Source organism: Pseudophryne corroboree, chromosome 2, assembly GCF_028390025.1.
Source record: "Pseudophryne corroboree isolate aPseCor3 chromosome 2, aPseCor3.hap2, whole genome shotgun sequence".
Taxonomy (NCBI): domain Eukaryota; kingdom Metazoa; phylum Chordata; class Amphibia; order Anura; family Myobatrachidae; genus Pseudophryne; species Pseudophryne corroboree.
Window position 1 is genome coordinate 742,178,603 of NC_086445.1, and position 26,235 is coordinate 742,204,837.

Consider the following 26,235-nt stretch of genomic DNA (forward strand, 5'->3'; position numbering starts at 1 on the left):
ATGAGGATTCCACTACTGGTGCAAAGAAAACTGATATGTTTAAACGGCAGAAGGTGGTTAAAAATCTAATACCCCATTCTGACCATTTAGTGGACATCAGGCTGGAACCCTGGTCTACTCCAGGGAAGAAATTCCCTGTGTCTAAATGGGCCTTGGCTCGCTATACTCTACCTGCGGAGTTATGCAACAAGTGGGAAAATTCACTGCATGTGGATTCTCACGTCACCCGCTTAGTGGTGTCGTCCATTCTGCCTGTCACCACTGTCACTTCACTGAAGGAACCGACAGATAAGCGTTTGGAGGAATGCCTGAAATCTATTTACTCCCTTAAAGGGGCTGTCCATAGGCCCACTATTGCTACCTCTTGGGCTGCAAAAGGTATTGAAGTGTGGTTTCAGGCATTGGAGGAAGAGCTGCCCCCAGGTGCACCATGCTCTGAGCTGGGATCTCGCTGGTCCCACCTCAGAGCATGGTGCACCTGAGGGCACTCCTGGACACGCACAGTCAGAGACTGTTTCTGTCTACAGAGAAAGTCCTGAAGCTTCAGGACAGGATACGATGCTTCCTCCACCACCTCAGAGTGTCGATACACTCGGCGATGCAAGTACTTGGCCTGATGGGGTCGGCCTTCAACATGGTAGAGTGTGCTCAATTTCATTCCCGCCCACTACAGAGGTTAATCCTTTCCAAGTGGGACGGACTACCTCATCGGATCATATCTCACATGATTTCTTTGACTCTGCAGGATTGTCCAACACTGACCTGGTGGCTCCAGGACCAGCAATTGAACAGGGGGCATCCCTTCTGGATCCCCACTGGGTCCTGCTGACAACGGACGCCAGTCTGAGGCGATGGGGTGCAGTGTTGGAGCAACACTTTTTTCAGGGTCGCTGGACCAAGGAGGAATCACTCTTCCCAATAAACATTCTGGAGTTGAGGGTGGTGTTCAATGCATTATCTGGTACAGAACAGGTCTGTTCAAGTACGGTTAGACAATGCCACCACGGTGGCATACATAAACCATTGAGGCGGCACTCGAAGTCTCATGGCAATGTTGGAAGCGTCAAAAATCCTTTGTTGGGCGGAACGCCATCTGCCAGCATTATCGGCAGTGTTCATCCCGGGCGTCCTGAACTGGGAAGCAGACTTCCTCAGAGGCCAGGATGTGCAGGCTGGAGAGTGGAGTCTTCATGCAGAAGTCTTTCAACTCCTAGTGGACAGGTGGGGCCTACCAGATGTAGACCTGATGGCGTGTCGACACAATTACAAAGTTCCGGTCTTCGGAACAAGAACCAGGGATCATTCTTGGATGCTTTGGCAATTCCATGGAACTTTCGGCTGCCCTATGTGTTCCCTCCAGTGCCGCTCCTTCCCATGTTCCTACGGAAGTTCAAACAAGGAGGAGGAATGCTACTTGTCCTAGACGGCATTGATTCTCAGACCAGCAGGGTCTGTCGACAGAGCATCCCCTTCTACTTCCTCGGCACCCAGACCTTGTACAGGAACCTTGTCTCTACCCAGACCTGGCCAGACTGGCTTTGACGGCGTGGCTCTTGAAGCATCACTCCTGAGGGTCAGAGGATTTTCCGAGGCGGTTATCCAAACTATGTTGAAGGCCACCAAGCCGGCATCTGCCCGGACTTATTACAGGGTCTGGAATTCTTACTTCACCTGGTGTGCTGATAAGAATTATGATGCATACATATTCAGAACGTCCAGAATTATGGCTTTTCTGCAACAAGGCCTGGACTTAGGTCTTTGTCTGGCCTCCCTCAAGGTTCATATATCTGCCTTGTCGGTTTGGTTTCAGAGAAAAATTGCGTCTATACCTGAAGTTCATACTTTCACTCAGGGTGTCCTTCGGATTCAGCCTCCCTATGTCCCTCCTGTGGCTCCATGGAATCTGTCTGTTTTATTGAATGCCCTTCAAGAGTCTCCATTTGAACCTTTTGAATCGGTGGACCTTAAATGGCTCACGGCCAAGGTCCTGTTCTTGCTGGCTATTGCCTCGGCAAGAAGGGTGTTGGGCTTAGGCACATAGGGGTAAATTTACTAAGAAGGGAGATTTTTAGAACTGGTGATGTTGCCCCTGGCAACCAATCAGATTCTACTTACCATTTATCTAGCTGCTCCTAGCAGATAATAGATATAATCTGATTGGTTGCCATGGGCAACATCACCAGTTCTAAAAATCTCCCACCTTAGTAAATTTACCCCATAGTCTTGTCATCTGTCATTTCTAATATTTCACCGTGACCGAGCAGTTCTAAGAACTCACCCAGGTTATTTATCTAAGGTGGTGTCATCTTTTCACCTTAACATTGTGGTTCCGGCCTTTATCTTTTCAGACTTGTTTTCCAAGGAGCGGTCTTTGGATGTGGTAACGGCTCTCCGTATATATGTGGAGAGGACTGCCTCTATCAGCAGGTCAGATACCTTTTTTGTCTTGTTTGGTTTCCATAAACGTGGCTGGCCTGCGAATAAGCAAAACTTGGCAAGATGGATTAGAATGCTGATTGCACAAGCTTATGCTCAGGCTGGTCTCCCAGCTCCTTATGCTATTAAATCCCATTCTGCTTGGTCTGTTGAACCTTCTTGGGCAGCCCACCGTGGCGCGTCCGGAGAACAATTGTACAAGGCGGCTAAATGGTTCTCAGTGAACACGTTTATTAGGTTCTATGCCTTTGATACTTCCGCCTCCCAGGAGGCTTCCTTTGGACGCTGGGTTCTCATACCCGCTAAGTCGCGTCCCCTCCCTTGAGGAAGTGCTTTAGGACATCCCGATGTTTTCCTGCGGAAACCAATGTACCCTGCTGCAGAAAAGGAGTGTTATGTCAGACTTACCATGGTTAACACTCTTTCTGTGAGGTACATTGGCTTCCATAGGGTGCCCACCCTGACGCACCTCGCTTCTATGGGTTTGTATGGTATTAGCCGCTGGTACCTTCTCCTGTCATGAGAATGTGGTTCTGTGTGACTAACATCTGCCTTCTCTCTTGCCTGCTCCTGCATTGGACTGGTTAACTAAACTGAACTCACAGTTCCTGGAGACAGGGTTATAGAGGAGGCTCAATGCATCCTGGGACAGCCTAAAGCTTTAGCCTGTTGGTGTCTCTAGATCAAGATCCACTCTACACCCTGATGTTTCCCTGTGGAACACAATGTATCTCACAGAAAGAGTGTTAACCATGGTAAGTCTACCATAACACTCCTTATCTGTGAAAGTTAAAGAAGTGGGCTGTATATATGTATAGGTATGCAGTCGTAATGTTGACAACAGAATGTTGACAGTTGTCAACATTTCATCAGTGCCGACATAGTGAATGTCAACATTATGAACATGACAACATGTTCTCTATTGACATTATGGCATTCTCATGTTGACATGGCCACGGTCAACCTATTATTCCCATACTCTTATTTATAATATTGTTTATTACTACAGTGATCTATAAAGTTTTATTTACCAGGTTGGTAGTAGCCCTATGATCAGAGTAAGTACCCCCTTGGGTGGCAGATGTGACACTGGTCAAGTAACTGTGCTCTTGTTAATGGTACAAACAGGTTTTCTGTGTAGATACAAGACAGTCTTAGTACCCAGGTTACAGGTTGGTGCACGTTATTTAGGCCACAGACACATTTGTCACTTCCCGACGTGAAGAGGACGTGTGAATTGCACCACTTTATTCAACTTCATAGAGTTACCTTGCAATATTCAGTTAGATGGGTGACACAAGTGACAGTGATGGATGGAATGCCAATCTTGCCTTACGTATAATTAAGGAATGCTCCATCTTTTAATGATCTCAGGACAACAGGAGTGCCTGAGTACATACAGATCCTATAAAAACTAGAACAGTGACTTATTTATTTTGTATTTCAACATCGATCATCTTCAAATTAGAAACATTAACTGCATTTGACGATTTCCTAGACCTGGACAGCTGAGGTCGTATTGTCGTATTAGGTAAGCCAAACACATTCAGAAGACTTTGAACAGTGCTTGGCACCTTTGCCTGGAGGCTTAAGAATGCAGGTGTCATATTTTTTTTTTTTTATATTGCAAGCTTTTCAGTAGTAGTAGTATTCAGTCAAATCAACCTATATTTAACTAAATTATTTGAACAAATGTGTAAATGGTAAACAATTTTTTCCCCAACAATTAAATCTTTTTCTCTTACGTACTAGAGGATACTGGGGTTCCATTTAGTACCATGGGGCATAGACGGGGTCCACTAGGAGCCATGGGCACATTAAGAATTTGATAGCGTGGGCTGGCTCCTCCCTCTGTGCCCCTACTACCAGACTCAGTTTAGAAAATGTGCCCGGAGGAGCCGGTTACGCTTATGGAAGCCCCTGAAGAGTTTTCTGCATTTACTTTATATGTTTGTTATTTTCAGGCAGGGCTGGTTGGCACCAGCATGCCTACTTCGTGGGACTTAGAGGGGAAGAATGGCCCAACCTCTTGAAGGGTTAATGGTCCTGTTCCCCGCTGATAGGACACTGAGCCCTTGAGGAAACTATTCGCAAGCCCCACCACGTCGAGTGCACATTCCTGCAGCACGCCGCCACCCCAATCAGAGCCAGAAGAAAGAAGAGTGGTGAGTACTAAGCCGGCGTCCCGACTAGCGGGTCGCCAGCCATTATGACGGCATGAGGGTATGGAGATGCACAGCTTCTAACCGGGGCGGAATGCGTCTCCAAACACAGTACACTGTACACAGGGGGTCACTCTGACCCGTTCGCACGCAGCGGTTCTTCGATGCGGTGTGGACGGGTCAGAACTGCACATGCGCGGCAGCCGCAGTGTGCATGCGTGTCATTGCCCGGTGACAGCAGCGGTCTTAACAAAGAAGAAAGTGATCGCTAGCGCGATCGCAAGAAGATTGAGAGCGGGGAGGCATTTCGGGGCGTCTACTCACCAGTTTCCGGGCGTGGAGATCCGAATGCAGGCTTGTCCAGGCGTTTGGAGGGCGGATGTCTGACGTCAATCCCGGGACCTTCGTCGCTGGATCCGTCGCACAGGGTAAGTAGGTCTGACCCTGGTCTTGTTTTGCAGGAAACTTTTTTAGCATAGCAGGGCTGCACAAGTGATCGCAGCCCTGCTATGCTAAAATACACTCCCCCATAGGCGGCGTCAAGTTGATCGCACGAGCAGCAAAAAGTTGCTACCTGCGATCAACTCGGAATGACCACCACAGTACCCACACTGGCAAAAACAGCCTTAAAACGGTTTTCTCTCCATTTTAAGCAACAGATTACCTCAGCCAGTATAAAAAAAGTGGGAAGACCACGTGCCCACTATGAGAGGATCCAGCAGCTCATCAGCACCATTTTCCCTTTGCAGTTAACACGCTGCCTGACAGAGATGCGCAGCTCCTCCAGTGTGACTCCAGATTACCTCAGCGGTTCCAGGGGATCATAACAAGAGGGGAGCGATTATTAGTATACTAAGGCCCTCATTCCGAGTTGTTCGCTCGCTAGCTGCTTTTAGCAGCAGTGCAAACGCTAAGCCACCACCCTCTGTGAGTGTATCTTAGCTTAGCAGAAGTGCGAACGAAAGTATCGCAGCGCTGCTATTAAAAAAAATAAATGGTGCAGTTTCAGAGTAGCTGCAGACCTACTCCTATCTTGCGATGACTTCAGACTATTTAGTTCCTATTTTGACGTCACAAACACGCCCTGCGTTCGGCCAGCCACTCCCAGTTTCCCCAGCCACTCCTGCGTTTTTATCTGTCACGCCTGCATTTTTCACACACTCCCCGAAAACGGCCAGTTACCACCCAGAAACACCCACTTCCTGTCAATCACTCAACGATCAGCAGGGCAACTGAAAAGCATCGCTAGAGCTTGTGTAAAACTGCATTGGCTTTTGTGAAAGTACGACGCGTGTGCGCAGTGCGCCCCATACGCATGCGCAGAATTGCCGATTTTTTTGCCTGATCACTGCGCTACAAACAACGGCCACAAGCGATTAACTCGGAATGACCCCCTAAGTCCCCTATCAGGGTACTTAGTCTGCGACCTGGCTAAGCTTGGCATTAGCGATAAGGGTGCGGTGGGGGCTGGCTCCAAATTACTCTGTGTCTCCCTGAAGGGCTCTTTGTGCGTTGATTGTGCTTAACCTTTCCCTGTGTTTGTGTGTGTGTGTGCTGTCACATTTATATTATGTCAGGCAAAAGAGTGTGTTTCTTGTACAGCGGAGTGTTCCTCTTCACCAGGGGGCTCACTACTGGGTACTCAGGGCAGTGCACCTTTCCAGAATAGCGGGACTGAACCGGAATGGGTTAATTACATTAAGGGAATGATCTCAAATATTTCTACAAAGCTATCCGTCAATGAGAAGGAGACGCAATACTTAAGACAGACTGTGGATGAGTTTATGAACAGAGACTCAGTCCCCAAAACAGCGTCTCAACCCCCTCTCATTTGTCCGCAAAAACGATCTCTGGCCCATATTCTGCAGTCTGACTCTGACGCTGATGGGTCAGACATGGAGAAGGGTGAGGTGGATGTGGAGGGGGGGGGGGGATGCTGCTCTATCACAGGGAATAGAGACCTTGAAAAAAGGCTATCAGAGATGTTCTGCAAATTCCTAATAAGGTGTCAGAGGAATGTTAGGAATCTTTTTTTATTGTAAAAAATAAGTCCTGAGTCACTTTTGCTGCGTCAAAGGAATTGAATACCCTGTTTGAAGAACCGTGGGTTAATCCTGATAAGAAATTTCAAATCCCTAAAAGGTTGCTCTCATCTTTTCCTTTTCCTCTGGAGGTTAGGGAAAAAATGGGAAAATCCACTGATAATGGACGCATCAGTCTCTAGGCTGTCACGTAAAAAATTGTATTACCTGTCCCTGGTGCAGCCTCCCTAAAAGATATGGCTGATCGTAAAATTAAGACTACACTCAAATCATTGTACACAGCTGCTGGGGTGGCCCAAAGACCCACTATTGCATGTGCGTGGATCACAGAAGCTATTGCTAAATGGTCAGGTAACCTAACTGAGGGGTTCTTTGTCTAGGGCGGGATGTTGTTTTACTCCTGCAGCATATACAGGACTCTGTGAACTTTTTGGTGGAAGCCATAAAAGAGATTGGTTTGCTTAATGCATGCACCACCGCTATGGCAGTGTCAGCACGCAGGGGCTTGTGGCTACGCCAGTGGACTGCTGATGTTGACTCCAGGAAAGGCGTGGAAGGCCTACCATTCACAGGACAGGCCTTGTTTGGAGACAGCTAGACAAAATGGATCTCCAAAGCTACTGAGGATAAGTCTACGTATCTTCCTTCCGCAGCTCCCCCAGCCAGGAAAGCTTATTCAGCTTCAAATTTACAGTCCTTTCGGACAGCCAAGTTTAAGGGAAAATCCAGAGGTGCTTCTACGGCCTCCAGAGGCGCAAGAGGTAAACCATGCAATCCAGCAACTGCAAGTGTTCAGGAACGGAGCTCAGGATCTGCTTCCTCAAAGCCTTTCAGCATGACTGTGGACCGCGAGGCCTGGAGGTCTGTCAGGTGGGAGCCTGACTACAATTCTTCAGTCACATCTGGTCAAGTTCGTGCCGGGATCCCTGGGTAATAGATCTTGTTTCCCAGGGCTACAGACCTGAGTTCCAAGAGTTCCCACCTCACAGATTCTTCAAATCAGGCTTACCAGCTTCACAAGAGGCAAGTATAACTTTACAGCAGGCCATCCAAAAACTGGTACAGACTCAAGTAATTGTTCCAGTTCCACCTCATCTACACAACATTTCCACCTTGTTTGTATTACCGAAATCGGACGGTTCGGTAAGACCAATTCTGAACCTCACGTCCTTGAACTCGTTCTTAAGAGTGTTAAAGTTCAAGATGGAGTCTCTGAGAGCGGTGATCTCAGGTCTGAAGGAAGGGAAATCCCTTGTGTCTCTGGATATCAAGGATGCGTACCTTCACATTCTGATCTGGCTGACTCACCAGGCTTATCTACGGTTTGCACTGCAGGACTGTCACTACCAGTTCCAGGCCCTATCATTTGTTCTCTCCAAGGCACCGAGGGTGTTCACCTAAGTGATGACAGAGATGATGTTTATACTCCTCAAGCAGGGAGTGAACATAATTCCGTAACTGGATGATCTTCTGATAAAGGTGCCGTCCAGGGAGAGGTTGCTGAACAGCATTGGCATCTCAACCAAACTTCTCCAGAATCACGGGTGGATTCTGAATCTTCCGAAATCTCACCTAGAGCCAACACGGAGGCTCCCATTCCTGGGAATGATATTGGACATGGAGTCACAGAAAATGTTCCTTTTGTTGGAAAAGTCATTGGTAATCCAGTCGATGGTTCGGGATGTCCTGAAACCAACCCAGATATCGGTGCATCTACGCATTCACCTTCTGGGGAAAATGGTGGCCTCTTACGAGGCGCTTCAATACGGAAGGTTTTACGCAAGACACTTCCAGCTCGATCTGTTGGACAAATGTTCTGAAGCGCATCTTCACATGCACCAGGATTCGTCTGTCTCCAAAACCCAGGATGTTCCTTCTGTGGTGGCTGTAGACCTCTCACCTCATCGAGATTCGGAGGTTCAGAATTCAGGACTGGATCCTGTTAACCACGGATGCAAGCCTCTGAGGTTGTGGAGCAGTCATCCAGGGGGTGCAGTTTCAAGGAAGATGGTCAAGTCGGGAAGTTGCCCTTCCAATCAACATTCTAGAACTCAGGGCCATATACAACATTCTGCAGGCCTCTTATCTTCTTCAGGATCGGGCCATTGAAGTCCAGTCGGACAATGTAACGGCAGTGACGTACATAAACCAATAGGGCGGAATGAAAAGCAGAGCAGCAATGTCAGAGGTGTCAAGAATTCTCCTCTGGGCAGAAAAAAAACGCTATGGCGTTGTCAGCGGTCTTCATTCCGGGAGTAGACAACTGGGATGCAGACTTCCTCAGCAGACACAACCTACACCCGGGGGAGTGGGGCCTTCACCCGGAAGTGTTCAGGTGCTTGATGCGTCGGTGGTGATATCCACAAATCGACATGATGCCCTCTCGTCTCAACAAAAAGCTCAAGCGGTATTGTTCCAGGTCGAGAGACCCACAGGCAGTGATGGTAGACACTCTGACGACTCCATGGGTCTATCAGATGGTGTACATGTTTCCTCCACCTCCACTGATCCCAAGAATTCTCAAAAGAATAAAAAGGGAAGAGGTTCAAGCAATACTCATTGCTCCGGACTGGCCAAGATGGGCCTGGTATGCGGACCTTCTGGAGATGCTCCTTGAAGATCCGTGGCCTCTACCTCTTCGCTAGGATCTTCTGCAATTGTGCCCGTTCGTCTATCAGAACTTATTATGGCTACGTTTGACGTCATCAAAGTTGAACGGCTGATTCTAGCCAGAAAAGGATCCCTAACAAAGTTATCCCAACTATGATCCAAGCCCAAAAGGGGGTAACGTCTAAACCTTACCACCATATTTGGAAGAAATACGTCTCTTGGTGCGAGAGCAGAACTTATTCTACGGTGGAATTTCCCCTGGGACGTTTCCTGCTTTTTCTGCAGGCAGGTGTGGATGTGGGCCTACGTCTGGGCTCCATAAAAGTCCAGATTTCGGCCTTGTCTATTTTCTTTCAGAAACAATTGGCTTCTCTCCCTGAGGTCCAGACATTTTTGAAAGGTGTTCTGTGCATACTACCTCCCTTTGTGCCTCCCACATCACCTAGGGATCTGAATTTGGTGCTGCAGTTCCTCCAATTGGATTGGTTTGAACCATTACAGGAGGTAGACGTAAAATATCTTGCGTAGAAGACCGTCACACTGTTGGCCTTGGCTTCAGCAAGACATGTGTCAGAGCTGTGGTCTTTGTCTCACAAGAGCCTCTATTTAATTTTCCATGAGGACAGAGCTGAACTCAGAACTTGTCAACAATTTCTTCCGAAAGTGGTGTCTGCGTTTCACATCAACCAACCTATCTTTGGATGTTGTGAGGGCTTTAAAGGTATACGTAAAGAGGACAGCTCGTCACAGGAAATCCGACTCGCTGTTCATTCTATATGATCCCAATAAAATTGGGTGTCCTGCTTTAAAGCAGATAATAGAACGCTGGATCAGGCTCACTATCCAGCATGCTTATTCCACGGCAGGTTTGCCGGTTCCAAAATCTGTACAGGCCCACTGTACTAGGTCGGTGGGTTCTTCCTGGGCGGCTGCCCGGGGTGTCTCAGCTTTACAGCTCTGTTGAGCGGCAACTTGGTCTGGTTCTAACACGTTTGCTAAGTTCTACAAGTTCGATACTTTGACCAAACTGAAGGTCCTCAGAGGCCAGGCAGTTCTTCAGGAACCTCAGCACTCTCCCACCCTGTTTGGGAGCTTTGGTACATACCCATGGTACTAAATGGAAACCCAGTATCCTCTAGGACGTAAGAGAAAATAGGATTTTAATTACCTACCGGTAAATCCTTTTCTTGTAGTCCGTAGAGGATACTGGGCGTCCGCCCGGTGCTTCGCTCTTCCTGCATTGTTACTTGGTTAAGTATTGTTGGTTCAGCTGTTGCTGTTCCTGTTTAAAGTTAGGTTAGCTTGGCTTTCCTCTGTTTGTGTGTGCTGGTTCGGAATCTCACTACTATCTTTATTCTTCTCTCAAAGTATGTCCGTCTCCTCGGGCACAGTTTCCTAGACTGAGTCTGGTAGGAGTGGCATAGAGGGAGGAGCCAGCCCACACTATCAAATTATTAAAGTGGCCATGGCTCCTAGTGGACCCGTATATACCCCATGGTACTAAATGGAACCCAAGGATTCTCTACGGACTACGAGAAAAGGATTTACCAGTAGATAATTAAAATCCTATTTTTATATTCAGATATTTTTGAATGATTTTCAGACAATGTGAGACTTCGTCTTATGAAATCAGTCATAACCAGCGGGGGTTATCCCTGGCGATAGCACTGTTGATGACGATAACCCTTTAAAGTCAGTGGGTTATAGAATAGATTCCTAGTTTAAGAGACCAACATGTTTTCAGTGAGTTTGCCGCTGATTGTAATGCACCAGTTAGTTAAAAGACAGTTTCACCTTCTAACTAGTAATGGCAACATGTAATTCCTTCAACTCAGATCATATTACATAATCATGTTAAGAATTTTTTATCTGCCATCATTAGGTTCAGTTATGTGATGTTGAACACGGTCTTGTCTCCATTCTACTTTTGCCCATGCTATTTCTGATCAGCAGCCACCAGCCTTGAAGAGAAAATAAAGGCACAGTTGGGAATGGTGGATGGGTATGGTTAGAGATGGGGAGAGGTGGTCAGAGGAATACATTGGGAAAGGGAATCAGAAAAGCACATAGACAGGGGGTCAGAGGAGATCACAGGCACACATGGGGAGATAAGGGGAGGGGTCCTGGAGGCACACATGGAGAGGCTCTTTTGGGGAAGTAGGGAGCAGAGGCACACCTGGGTAGGCAGATGGCAGAGGCTCCCATGGAAAACTCCTGTGTTTCTCTATTACTGTTGATCCATATTTAATGCATGTAAATGGGAGCCACTGATGGTATTACTTGCAGTTAGAGTGAGATACAGTACATCCCACCCACACTTTACAGTATCCTCTCCTCCTTGGTCTGAAAGTGTCGCCCTTGGCTGGGACTTAACAGCCAAATGCTACACTTCCAATGTATTACCGACCAGGCCAGCAGAGTCTGTACACCAAACCTTTGACTATCAACTCCTCTATTTTACTACCGTGAGACTATGACTCCACACAAAATAATCTCCAAGTCTACAGTCTGCTACTAACATAGAGGAGCAGCAGCTAACAAGTGCTTGTGAGAGAAGCTGCTTCTCTCTCATGTCAGTAGCCTGTGCATCTTGTAAAGGTGGTCTTAAGGCGGAGTGGGTAGGGCTTTATCAAAGCTTGGAGAGAGATCACATACTAATCAATCAACTTCTGTCATAACTGCCACTTGTTCCATTTTCGTACATTTCAATCCATAAGAAATTCTACAGACACGTGTGAAAATGCAAGTCTACTGAGAATCATTTGCATTTCAGATGTATTTTTTACTAACAAAAAAAAAAATGAGTGGAAAATGCCAATGGTTATGTGAACTTAAGGTGCATACACACGGTGAGATCCTTGCTATCCCCGATTTTGACTATGCGAACTCCCCCAGAGCCCAGATAGCACAGACGTTGACTATCTGTACTTTCGATTTTGTCTATGTATGATTTTTACTAAATGCCAATTTTGACGATACTTTGTACTAGACAGTACACCAGATAGTCAAGATTGACTGCCTGCATAGTCTATCTAGCCTTGCGATACCGACACCACAGGACCGCGCATTGGCATTGAATCGGGATTGCAAGCTGCCAAACATCTTGAGATATGCACTAACTTTCCTTAAGATTTTGACTATATAGTCAAAATCTTACAGATTTATTTTGTGTGTACACACCTTTATACCCCTTTTAGATCTCCAATGCCAGAACCCACCCGGGAATTGGAAACGGGTCCTTCCCGGGTGGTATTCGGCATTGGAGCCTCTGCGCTGGCAGCGGGGGCAGAGTCGGCGGCAGGGGGTGGAGGTGGCGCTGGGAGATGTGCTCATCTCTGTGCCGCCTCTCCCCATGTAGTAAACGGGTCCCGGGTCGCATCGACCTGGGAATCCGTTTACACTGCCACTGACCCGGTATTTAACCTGGGAATAACCATTCTTATTACCCAGGTTGAATTACCGGGTCAGGTGACCCGGGAATTCTCTAGGGGCCCTTTCACATTGCACACTGACCCACGTCGACCCGTCAATATGCCTGGTCGATAACGGGTCGTTTTTGCAATGTGAAAGGGGTATATGTCAGACAGGATGCCTAATATTCTTGCTACCATTTTCATTTTGTGTGTATGAGTCATCTGTATTGTTTTATACTCTAATAACCAGTCCACTGCTCCCTTCCCTGCTTGCAGATTTACATTGGGGCCATTATTCCATTAGGAGCAGCAGAAAAAGATGGACGTCTTCGTGCTGCTGATGAACTCATCTGTATTGATGGCGTTCCTGTGAAAGGAAAGTCCCATAAGCAGGTCCTAGATTTAATGACAACTGCTGCACGAAACGGTCACGTGCTACTCACTGTGAGACGGCAGATCTACTACACAGGTAGGAGAAACTTGGAGAACAAGTGCTAACTGTAACTGTAGTTTTGGGGATTTTCTGGTATAAAAAAAATGTAATCAGTAATTTAAATAGGTGGGTTTTTTTTTGGTGTATATAGTTTTTTTTAGTTGAAACCTACAGGATGAGTTATACTATGGCACTAGTGTAACAGGGAGATTTCCTCTTTTCTAGTGACTAATTTTGCACCAATCTTTTCGGATTAAAAAAACCCAAAAAATAGTTGTGAGTTTATAGTAAATACGTGTAACTATCTGCTGCTGACAATTGGTGCTGGGGCAGTGTAATCCAGAAACCCGGGCAATTATAGCAGCTTGTATATAAAATAGATATAAAAAGAAATATTGTATATCAGTTTTCTCTAGCATCCATAAGGGATATTGGGGAGACTTAGTACGATGGGGTATAGACAGGGTCCAAAGGAGCCGGTGCACTTTAAATTTAAATTTCTTCACTGGGTGTGCTGGCTTCTCCCCTCTATGCTCCCTCCCACAGGCAGTTTAGAAAAAAATTGCCCTCAGGAGAGGATACACATCTCTGCAGCTCCAGAGAGTTTTCTTCAATTTCTTTTCAAACTTTTATTATTTTCGGTATGCTGTTTGGGCAACAACATACCTACACCATGGAAGTTAGGGGGGGAGGTCACCGGCCTTGCGAGGTGTCAGCCGCTTACCCGCTGCAGAATCACCATCCTGAGAGTTTGTACAGTGGGGCACTGTGCATTAGCTGTTGCAATCGCAGCACGCCGCACACCCCTAACAATGGTCTGAAGGTGACAACAATGGTGAGTACAAACCGGGGGCCCCGCTAGGGGGGTCCCCTTGTTCAAAGTCCGGCTCACATGCAGTGGAGGCATACGGGACCCTCCTGGGGGGATCCCACTGTAGCTCCCTGTGTACACTGTCTAGCAGTGGCGTAGACTAGCACTTGTGTGATGTTTTTAAGCTAATTGGGAGACATTGCCAGTATAAAACACACTGTAGCTCCGGCACCATTGAGGAATGGGGGGAGCTACCTCAGAGCGGGACCATCGGTATTTTGGCGCCTTCCTCTGCTTACAGCAGCAGGCACACACAGCTCCTCCTGACACTCAGAAAATGCTGGGAAACTGGTACAGGGTGTAGCAAAAGGGGGGAGCCGCTATTGTACACAATCTGTGTCCTATAGGGGACAGTAATCATAGGTGTTTCACTGTGATATAACCGCTTACAGCCTCACTGGGGCTGTGTAGCTGGGGTGTGCTGGTACCCTCTCTCTATCTCCCTCTCACATACAGTAAGGGGCAGGCTTGCTAGTTATTACTTGTCTGTGTATGTGATTGTGAACATGGGTAATCACAAACTATGCAGGGTATGCTACATCAGATTCTCTCCCTTATCATCTGATTCTGTATCATGTGAACAGTGCAGCCAATCTTCACAACTCAGTAAGGGGGCTGGGGAAGAGGGTCAAGAGCCTTCCTGGCTAGGTGCCCTTAAAAATATGATGCCTGATATGTCATCACAACTCACTGCTAATGCCCAAATAACTCAGGTACTACAACAGGCTGTTGCAGACTTAGCTGCCAGGGCAGATGTTACACAGCCCTCATCTCTAACTCAGGACCACAAAAGCGTGGTTTACCTGCTCTACTCTCTGATTCAGATGAAGATGTACAGTAGGATGGGGAGGACTTGGATCCCTTTAGTGGGGATTCCACTTCTGCTCAGTGTTTTGAACCCTTCATTCTGGCTATACGGGATGTGTTAAAACTCCCTTTGGAGGATGCTGCGTCACAGCAGTCGTTTTTATTTACACAGAACAAGCCTAATGTCACTTTCCCTGAATCCAGACAAAAAATGGCAAGTGTCAAAAAGATTTTTGCACACTTTCCCATTTGCTCCTGAAGGTAGGTAATTCTGGGAAAACCCCCCAGGAGTTAACGTATCAGTCTCTCGACTGTCTAAAAAAAGGCGTTGCTGCCTGCCCTGGGCTCGTTTACCATAAAGGACCCTGGAGACAGAAGAATAGAGACTACACTAAAGTCTATCTACACAGCAGCAGGTGTATCGCAAAGGCCGGTCATAGCGGGTTGCTGGATGACCCATGCCATTCACATGTGGGCTTCTCAAATTCAGGAGGGCCTCTCCTGGGATATGCTTCTGGTCACTTCGGTGCACATTTAGGACACAGCATGCGTCCTGTGTGACTCGCTCAAGGAGATGGGCAATATTCTAGGACCTCGGCCATGGCAGTGTCGGTGCGCAGGGCCTTGTGGTTGCTGCAGTGGATAGCGGACGCAGAGTCCAAGTGCAGTGTGGAATCTCTCCCCTTTTCTGGGGAATGGCTCTTTGGGGTTGAGTTGGATACGTGGATTTCTAAGATTACTGCAGGGGAAAGACACATTTTCTTCCCACTGGGGCCCCGCCGGCTAGGCGTTCCTACCCGGGGCCATCTGTTCAGTCCTTTCAGTCTAATAGATTTCGATCTAGGGCCAGAGGTGCCTCCAATGCGGCTAGAGGCACCGGAGGCAAGACAAGAAGGCCTGCGAACACTGGTTCTCAAGAACAGAGCACCAATTCTGCTACCACTAAGTCCTCAGCATGATGGTGCCGACCCACCCCGAGGGGATCTCGAGATGGGAGCTCGACTGCGTCACTTTAGCCCCGTCTGGGAGGGTTCCTGCCAGGATACTTGGGTCAAGGACCTCATTTCTCAGGGCTACAAGCTGGAGTTCTACGGTGCTCCTCCCCAACGATTTTTCAAATCAAGCTTGCCAGCTTTGGAGGATACGCAACAGGCCATCCAAAAGTTGGTCCAGTCCCACATCATTGTTCCAGTACCAATACAACAACGTGGAAAGGGTTATTAATCCAACCTGTTTGTGGTAATGCCCATTTTGAATCTAAAGTCCTTGAACCCTTATCTAAAGGTTTTCAAGTTCAAGATGGAATCCTTAAGATCAATGATTACGGGCCTGGAAGAACAGGAATTCATGGTTTCCCTGGATATCTATGACGACTACCTTCATATTCCAATTTGACCACCTCATTAGGCTTATCTGAGGTTTGCCCTACTGGACAATCACTACCAGTTCCAGGCACTACCCTTCAGCCTGTCCAATGCTCTGAGTGTATTCACAAAGGTAGTGGCTGAGATAATGTTCCAGCTCTGGGTCCAGGGGGTCAATGTTGTCCCTTACCTGGACGATCTCCTGATAAAGATCCAGGGAGCTTTTATTGCTCCATGTCGACCGCACTATCCAACTTCTGTCACACCATGGGTGGATTCTCAATTTACAGAAGTCCCACCTGGAGCCAACTCAGTGGCTCCTGTTCCTGGGGACGTTACTAGATACTGTGGCCCAGAAGGTGTTCCTCCTGGAGGACAAGGCGAGAACACTTCAGGTGATGGTCCGCATGGTTCTCCGACCTGCTCGAGTATCCATCCATCTTTGCATAAGATTGTTGGAGGAGATGGTTGCCTCATATGAGGTGATCCAATATGGGAGGCTCCATGCCAGAACATTTTAATTGGATCTCCTGAGTAAGTGGTCCGGATCACATCTACAGATGCACCGGATGATACGACTGTCACCTCAGGCCAGGATTTCCCTCCTGTGCTGGCTGCAGTCTTCTAATCTCCTTGAAGGCCTGAGTTTCGGGATTCAGGATTGGGACCTCCTCACGACAGATGCAAGTCTGAGAGGATACGGAGCTGTCACCGAAGGGGCTAAGTTAAAGGGCAGGTGGTCAGCCCACAAAGCCCTCCTTCCTATCAACATTCCGGAACTTCGGGCAATCTACAATGCTCTATTTCAGGCCTCTCCTCTACTCAAGGATCACGCGATCCAAGTACAGCCGGACAACGCCTCAGCAGTGGTGTACATCAATCGGCAAGGAGGGACAAAACTCAGGGCCTGCATGTGAGAGGTGTCAAAGATATTCCTCTGGGCAGAAAGAAATGCAAAAGCAATGTCAGCAATCTTCATTCCGAGAGTGGACAACTGGGAAGCGGACTTCCTGAGTCATCACGATCTCCACCCGGGTGAGTGGGAGCTCCACCATCAGGTGTTTCAGCAGATCATCGACCGGTGGGGCTGCCCACAAATAGACATGGTGGCTTCTCGACTCAACAAGAAGCTTCATTGGTTATGCTCCCGAACGAGGGACTCTCACGGCAGTGGATGCACTTATGTCACCTTGGCCTTAGCGGCTGGTCTACCTGTTTCCTTCGATTTCGTTGCTCCCAAGGGTGCTCAAGCGAATCAGAAATCAAGGAGTCCAGGCAATTCTGAATGCACCGTGGCCCGTTTGGTGCTGAAACCTTTCGCGTGGTCTCAATTCATCTTTGCATTTGCTTGCTAGGCAAGATGGTGGCCTCCTACGAGGCAATCCAGTACGGCAGGTTCCATGCGCGACCAATTCAACTGGATTTGCTGGACAAATGGTCGGGATCTCACCTACACATGCATCAGCATATAACCCTGTCACTGAAAACACGGATATCCCTGCTATGGTGGCTACAAGTTTCCCATCTGGTGGAGGGTCGGAGTTTCAATACCCAGTAGTGGACGCTGTTGACAACGGATGCCAGCCTTCGGGGTTGGGGGTGCTGTGACCCAAAGGGTGCAGTTCCAGGGGACATAGTCGTTTCAGAAATCTGCTCTTCCAATCAACATCCTGGAACTCTGAGCAATTTACATTGCTCTAGTACAGACTTCATACCTCCTTCGGAACCAGGCCATTCAGGTGCAGTCAGACAACGCCACGGCAGTAGCGTACATCAACCGACAGGGAGGAACAAGAAGCAGGGCCGCAACGCGAGAGGTGTCAAGAATACTCCTTTGGGCGGAAGCCAACGTAAGGGCCATCTCAGCCATTTACATTCCAGGAGTGGACAACTGGGAAGCGGACTTTTTAAGCAGGTACGACCTCCAACCCGGAAAAATGGAGTCTCCACCCTCAAATGTTTCAACAACTTGTTCACCGGTGGGGTTCTCCACAGATAGACCTGATGGCTTCTCATATCACCAAGAAGCTCCCTCGTTACTGCTCCAGAACGATGAACCCGCAGGCGGTTGCGGTAGACGCTCTGACGATGCCGTAGACTTACCAGTTTGTTTACCTGTTTCCTCCAATTCCTTTCATTCCAAGAGTTCTAAAACAACTCAAAAAGGAAAGAGTTCAGGCAATTCTGATTGCCCCGGATGGGCCTCGACGGGCCTGGTATGCGGATCTCCTGACCTTGTCGTTGGAAGAACCCTGGCCTCTGCCGCTTCTCAAGGACCTTCTTCAACAAGGACCGTTCATCTATACAGACTTACAGCGGCTACATTCGATGGCCTGGAAGTTGAGAGGGAGATTTTAACCAGAAAGGGTCTTTCTTCCAAGGTGGTGTCAACTATGATCCAGGCCCGTAAGGTGGTTACATCCAAATATTACCACCGTATTTGGAAGAAATACGTTTCTTGGTGCGAGGGTAGAAAATATTCCCCTATGGAATTTCATCTGGGCCGTTTTCTCCTGTTCTTGCAGGCAGGTGTGGATTAGGGCCTACGTTTAGTCATCATCAAAGTTCAGATTTCGGCTCTCTCTATCTTCTTCCAGAAACAACTGGCGGTGCTTCCTGAAGTACAGACCTTTCTAAAGGGGGTTATGCACATTTAACCACCTTTTATTCCTCCCACGGCTCCGTGGGACCTCAGTGTGGTCTTGACCTTTCTCCAGTCAGATTGGTTTGAACCCTTGCATAGGGTGGACTTAAAATACCTAACGTGGAAGACTGTTATGTTACTGGCCTTGGCTTCTGCTCGACGGGTGTCAGAATTAGGGGCCTTGTCCTGTAAGAGCACCTATTTGATATTACAGGAGGATAGGGCGGGGCTCAGAACTCGCCCACAGTTTTTACTGACGTAGTGTCGGCCTTTCATGTAAATCAGCCAATTGTGTTTCCAGTATTATCTGATACTTCCGTTGCTCCAAAGTCACTGGATGTAGGTAGGGCTTTGAGGATTTACATTAAAAGGACTGCTTGCCACAGGAAGTCTTACTCTTTTCTCGTCCTTTATGATGATACAAAAATTGGTCACCCTGCCTCCAAGCAGTCCATTGCTCGTTGGCTCAAACTGACTATCCACCAGGCCTATACTTCAGCAGCTCGGCCGCTGTCGAGATCTATTCAGGCCCACTCCACAAGGTCGGTGGGTTCTTCCTGGGTGGCTGCCCGGGGTGTCTAGGCCTTACAGTTGTGTCCGGCAGCTACTTGGTCTGGTTCGAACACGTTCGTTAAGTTCTACAGGTTCGACACCTTGGCCAAGAATGACCTTCAGTTTGGTCAGGCGGTTTTTCAGGGATCTCAGCACTCTCCCACCCGTTCTGGGAGCTTTGGGACGTCCCCATGGTAATCTACTATTCCCTAGTATCCACTAGGACAGGCATTCCCAACCTCGATCCTCAAGACACACTAACAGTCCAGCTCTTCGTGATTTCCATGCTTGAGCACAGGTGACTTAATTAGTACTTTAGTTATTTTGCTTCAACCATCTGTTCTAAAATCTGGATATCACTGTTAGTTTACCTTGAGGACCGAGGTTGGGAATGCCTGCACTAGGACATTAGAGAAAATAGGGATTTAATACCTACAGGTAATTCCTTTTCTCGTAATCCGTAGTGGATTCTGGGCGCCCGCCTCAGTGCTTCGTTTCCTGCTTACCTGGTTGTAAGTGTTCTTGGTTGTGTTTGCTGTTGCTTTCCCTGTTCCATATTTGGTTAGCGTTGCTATCCTTCTATAGTTAGCGTTGCTTTCCTCTGTTCTGGTTAGCTCTGCTTTCTTTGTTGTTATTGTGTGTTGGTTCATTACCTCACCGCTTTGTGTTTATATCCTTCTCTCAAAGTATGTCCATCTCCTTGGGCACAGTTTCCTAGACTGAGTCTGCTAGGAGGGGCATAGAGGGGAGGAGCCAGCACACACTATTAATTTCTTAAAGTGGACCCGATCTATACCCCATGGTAATCTACTATTCTTCAGTATCCACTACGGACTACGAGAAAAGGAATTACCGGTAGGTATTTAATTCTTATTTTTGTTGTACACCTGATGAAGTCTCGTTAGAGACAAAATGCATACTGTGAAGGTGCTTCATTGGCCACCACTGTGGCTGCTACTGTCACAAACTCTTGTAGGGTGAGACAGAAGGCTGTTGACATCTGTCCTAAGTGGGGTTAAAAAGTCCATCTCTGAAGAGTGTTATAAAAAATATAAAGTACAAATCATTGTGAATAATATTTTATTCTAATAAATATTTTAACAGTATTTAATGAGCTGCCATTTGCCTTTTTTCCTGGATGATTTGTTTGTGTGAGGGTTTAATTCCAGAACCCAGAATGGACAAGACTCTGGTTTTTCTATTAAGATCCAACAATTTGAAACGAAGACTCTGACCACCGCAACGCTCATTTGAAAAATCTGTGTAGTGTGATCTAAGCTCTGATTTTTTAGATAAGTGCAGCAATTTACATTATGAAATGTATTTTCAAAAGTTTGATATATCTCTTTTTATTCAACTGGAGCTCCATCTTGATATTGGTTGCATATATTTAAGGGCATGTGCCTGTAAAGCACCAAAGATTATGTTTCTACAAATTTATAATGCACATGATTGGAGTAGTTGTGCGCAGATGTGTCCGCAGCATGTTCCATAATTTTTTTTTTCTTTTTTCAATATTTGTCATTTTGTTAACAATGTGCTACACTGCAGATACCATGAAGTGTCCTGTAAGTAAGAAATAAATAAATAAATAATAATAAAGTGAGTAGGAGCACTTGCCGTCAATGCAGAGTCGGACACAACTGAAGATATGCATATGAGCGGAGATTTGCTATTTATGCATGCACTTTTTGCATCCATTATCTAAACAACTCTGTACAGCCCCATAGATTGTTTGTGACACCATAGGTAAATTACAAAATACCATTATTAAGGCCATCTGGATGAATGTTCAAGCAAATGTAAAACATTACATTCACCTGTTTCGCATGTAATTGGATCTTGCTGTGACATGTTACATTTAAAGTAATTGGGTCTGGTTTATTTGTACTTTTCAGAGAAACCTCAAGAAGAGGAGGAGCCACAGCAAATTCTCCCTGCTCTCAATGGCTCTCCCAGGCTGAATAGATTTGAGGTGACAGGTGCACCTAAGCTGCCAGCAGAGGCTTATGATGTCATCTTACAGCGCAAAGAAAATGAAGGCTTTGGGTTTGTCATCTTGACCTCAAAGAACAAGCCCCCACCTGGAGGTGAGAAATGTTACTGCACTGTAAGAAGAAAATGTACAAATTCTTTGAAATACTCAGGGATCTATTCATGAACAGTGAAAATAGTGGAGAAGTGAGCCTGTGGTGAAGTTGCCCATGGCCAGTGTTACGTCAGTGCTAATTGGTTGCCCTGGGCAACTTCTCCACTGGCTCACTTCTCCACAGTTTTCACTGCTTCATGAATAGACCCCTCAATCAATTCTCCAACACAATTTCTAAATAATCTGTATTCGTTTGTTTTCTTCTCTCCTTTTCTACTGTATTTTTTATATTACTTCTCTTCATTTCATGGTTTCATTAAAACTGATATGATCAGTTTTGAAAGAGTTAACATGAAAACAAAATACTGTACTGCTTTTTCCTGTGCGTTTGCTCAGTGGGATTTTCAACACAATACATAAGGGGAAAAAACTGTGTAAATATTAGCCTTAATGTTGATTTTCAGATGCAAATCCATCTGGGTGGCCTTAATAAATAAATAAATACGTTCCAGAGCTGCTATGCGTAATCCTTCACTGTGCTCATATTTAATGTGCTGAAACAGATGTTGCGTACATTAACAATGCCTCGCATTGCTGAGCGAGACATCCAGGCATACTGGAACACGAGTCAATTAGCTCAAAGCCACAAACCTGCCTGAATAGTAATGGCGTGGAAAGGTGCAGTTCTCTTAGCATGACCTATATTCACATGTGATATTTTTATATTTTTTGCCGATTGACACCTCACGTGTTGAGAAACTTTTTTTAATATATGAGATTTAACTTTTCATTGGCACTGTCATGTTATATTATCACAAGAACTGCTGAGCATGGTACTTCTACCAACTAATGCCAGGAGTAGATCAAACTAGAATCAAAATAATTGGCAACATGACAAAGTTGATGGTTTAATTTTCAAAGCTCACTGAATGCACACCGTATATTGATTTCCTTATGCGCTTTTCTTTCTGAAAGGACTTCCCAGCACACCGCAGGGGTAAACACCTAGTCCCTGTTCTCAATCTGGGCCATGTGCAATAATGTACTTGTCACATCTGCATCTAATGCCCTACTGTTTAATAGTCACCCCTTTCATCAAATACAACTATTCTATGGTTCCTGAAATACAATTTAGTTTAGTCTAAAGGCCCATACACACTGGGCGATTTTGAGCTGAAAGCAGCTCACTTTTGGTGTTTTGAGCTGCTTTCAGCTCAAAGCCGCCCACTGTGTATGGACAAGCGGTGAGCGCTGAGGTGCACTCCCGCTTTATCGCTGGCGGCCTCCGTTCATCTGCTGGTATTACCAGTAGATGAACAGCGGGGTGAGCGGCTGTCCATAGCGTCCTGCTATGGAAAGCCGCTGACATCGCTGGGCAGGGGGGAAAAGTGCTCAGTGTGTATGCACTGAGCGCTTTTCATCCCAGCGATGTCAGCGATCATCGCTGTGCATACACGCTGGGCAAAAACGCCCAATGTGTATGCACCTTAAGTCATGAACTAAATTGACCATGAAAAATAGGAAACCAGAACTGCATTTACTACATGTGGGAGTTTTGCATATGTGAAGATCATTTTTTATTATTCATTTGTACCTTGGACAAGGTACCCCTAAAGACTCACTTCTCCACTGTGCAGTACAACTGGAATTTGCATTAAGATTATAGGACAACACTTGATCTCCACCCAGCTCAGATCTTGTACCATTTTCCAATTTCTCTGACGTCCTAGTGGATGCTGGGAACTCCGTAAGGACCATGGGGAACAGCGGCTCCGCAGGAGACAGGGCACATCTAAAGAAAGCTTTAGGATCACCTGGTGTGCACTGGCTCCTCCCCCTATGACCCTCCTCCAAGCCTCAGTTAGATTTTCTGTGCCCGACGAGAAGGGTGCACACTAGGGGCTCTCCTGAGCTCTTTGTGAAAGTTTTAGTTTAGGTTTATTATTTTCAGTGAGACCTGCTGGCAACAGGCTCACTGCATCGAGGGACTAAGGGGAGAAGAAGCGAACTCACCTGCGTGCAGAGTGGATTGGGCTTCTTAGGCTACTGGACATTAGCTCCAGAGGGACGATCACAGGTTCAGCCTGGATGGGTCACCGGAGCCGCGCCGCCGGCCCCCTTACAGAGCCAGAAGAGTGAAGAGGTCCGGAAAAATCGGCGGCAGAAGACTTTCCTGTCTTCAGATAAAGGTAGGCGCACAGCACCGCAGCTGTGCGCCATTGCTCTCAGCACACTTCACACTCCGGTCACTGAGGGTGCAGGGCGCTGGGGGGGCAGCGCCCTGAGACGCAATAAATCGATAGAAAACCTTTTATGGCTAAAATAAATGCATCACATATAACTCCTGGGCTATATGGATGCATTTAACCCCTGCCAAAACATACAAGAAAACGGATGATAAGGACGCCGAGAAAGGGGCGGAGCCTATCTCCTCAGCACACTGGCGCCATTTTCCCTCACAGCTCAGTTGGAGGGAAGCTCCCTGGCTCTCCCCTGCAGTCACTACACTACAGAAAGGGGTTAAAAAAGAGAGGGGGGCACAAATTAGGCGCAGTATAAACAATACAGCAGCTATAAAGGGAAAAACACTTATATAAGGTTATCCCTGTATATATATATATAGCGCTCTGGTGTGTGCTGGCAAACTCTCCCTCTGTCTCCCCAAAGGGCTAGTGGGGTCCTGTCCTCTATCAGAGCATTCCCTGTGTGTGTGCTGTGTGTCGGTACGTTTGTGTCGACATGTATGAGGAGAAAAATGATGAGGAGACGGAGTAGAGTGTCTGTAATAGTGTTGTCACCCCCTGGGGGGTCGACACCTGAGTGGATGTACTGTTGAAATTGCGTGACAGTGTCAGCTTTGTATAAAAGACAGTGGTTGACATGAGACAGCCGGCTACTCAGCTTGTGCATGTCCAGACGTCTCATACAGGGGCTCTAAAGCGCCCGTTACCTCAGATACAGACGCCGACACGGATACTGACTCCTGTGTCGACGGTGAAGAGACAACCGTGATTTCCAATAGGGCCACACATTGCATGATTGAGGCAATGGAAAAAGTTTACACTCTTCTGATAATATAAATACCACCAAAAAAAGGGGTATTATGTTTGGTGAGGAAAAACTTCCTGTAGTTTTCCTGAATCTGAGAAATAAAATGAGGTGTGTGATGATGCGTGGGTTTCCCCCCGATAACAATTGATAATTTCTAAAAAGTTATTGGCAGTATACCTTTTCCCGCCAGAGGTTAGGGTGCGTTGGGAAACACCCCCTAAGGGGGATAAGGCGCTCACACGCTTGTAAGAACAAGGGCTCTACCCTCTCTGGAGATGGCCGCCCTTAGGGATCCTGCTGATAGAAAGCAGGAGGGTATCCTAAAATGTATTTACACACATACTGGTGTTATACTGCGACCAGCAATCGCCTCAGCCTGGATGTGCAGTGCTGGGTTGGCGTGGTCGGATTCCCTGACTGGAAATTTGATATCCTAGATAAGGACAGTATATTATTGCCTATAGAGCAATTAAAAGATGCATTTCTATATATGCATGATGCACAGCGGAATATTTGCCGACTGGCATCAAGTATAAGTGCGTTGTCCAATTATACCAGTAAAGTGGTCAGGTGATGCGGATTCCAAACGGCATTTGGAAGTATTGCCTTAAAAAAGGTAGCCTCTCAAAATAAGACGCCGTATTATCAGGCGCAGTCCTGGTTGGCAAGCGGACAAAAGGGTTCCTCTTTTCTGCTCGTGACAGAGGGAGAGGAAAATGGCTGCAGAGATCAGCCAGTTCCCAGGAACAGAAACCCTTTTCCGCCTCTGCCAAGCTCTCAGTATGACGCTAGGGCTTTACAAGTTCAGGCACGGTGGGGGCCCGTTCTCAATGAATTTCAGTGCGCAGTGGGCTCACTCGCAAGTAGACCCCTGGATCCTTCAGGTAATATTTCAGGGGTACAAATTGGAATTCGAGACGTATTCCCCTCGCCGTTTCCAAAAGTCTGTTTTACCGACGTCTCCCGCTGACAGGGAGACAGTTTTGGAAGCCATTCACAAGCTGTATTCCCAGCAGGTGATAATTAAGGTACCCCTCCTGCAACAGGGAACGGGGTATTATTCCACACTATTGTGGTACCGAAGCCAGACGGCTCGGTGAGACCGATTTTAAAATCTAAAATCTAAAATCTTTGAACACTTACATACAGAGGTTCAAATTCAAAATTGAGTCACTCAGAGCAGTGATTGCAAACCTGGAAGAAGGGGACTACATGATGTCTCGGGACATCAAGGATGCTTACCTTCATGTCAAAATTTACCCTTCTCACCAAGGGTATCTCAGGTTATGGTACAGAACTGTCACTATCAGTTCAGACGCTGCCGTAGGGATGGTCCACGGCACCCCGGGTCTTTACTGAAGTAATGACCGTAATGATGATATTCCTTCGAAGGAAGGGAATTTTAGTTATCCTTTACTTGGACGATTCCCTGATAAGGGTGAGATCCAGGGAACAGTTGGAGATCGGTGTAGCACTACCTCAGGTAGTGTTGCGGCAGCACGATTGGATTCTCAATATTCCAAAATCGCAGCTGGTTCCGACGACTTGTCTTCTGTTCCTAGGGATGATCCTGGACACAGTCCAGAAAGAAGGTATTTCTCCCGGAGGAGAAAGCCAGGGAGTTATCCGAGCCAGTCAGGAACCTCCTAAAACCGAACCAAGTCTCAGTGCATCAATGCACAAGGGTTCTGGGTAAAAATGGTGGCTTCCTACGAAGCAATCCCATTCGGCAGATTCCACGCAAGACTTTCCAGTGGAACC

At 46.9% G+C, this 26,235-nt stretch overlaps 1 protein-coding gene across 3 annotated transcripts in view; it reads left to right on the top strand.

Annotated features, from left to right (window-relative positions):
* MAGI3 (membrane associated guanylate kinase, WW and PDZ domain containing 3) overlaps nucleotides 1-26,235 on the top strand; it is a 676,662-nt gene that overhangs the window by 534,641 nt on the left and 115,786 nt on the right. For all 3 annotated transcript variants that reach the window (XM_063955402.1, XM_063955400.1, XM_063955401.1), the window contains 2 exons: nucleotides 12,940-13,132; nucleotides 21,233-21,424. In XM_063955402.1, the coding sequence (XP_063811472.1) occupies nucleotides 12,940-13,132; nucleotides 21,233-21,424 (385 nt within the window). The remainder of the gene's footprint in view (nucleotides 1-12,939; nucleotides 13,133-21,232; nucleotides 21,425-26,235) is intronic.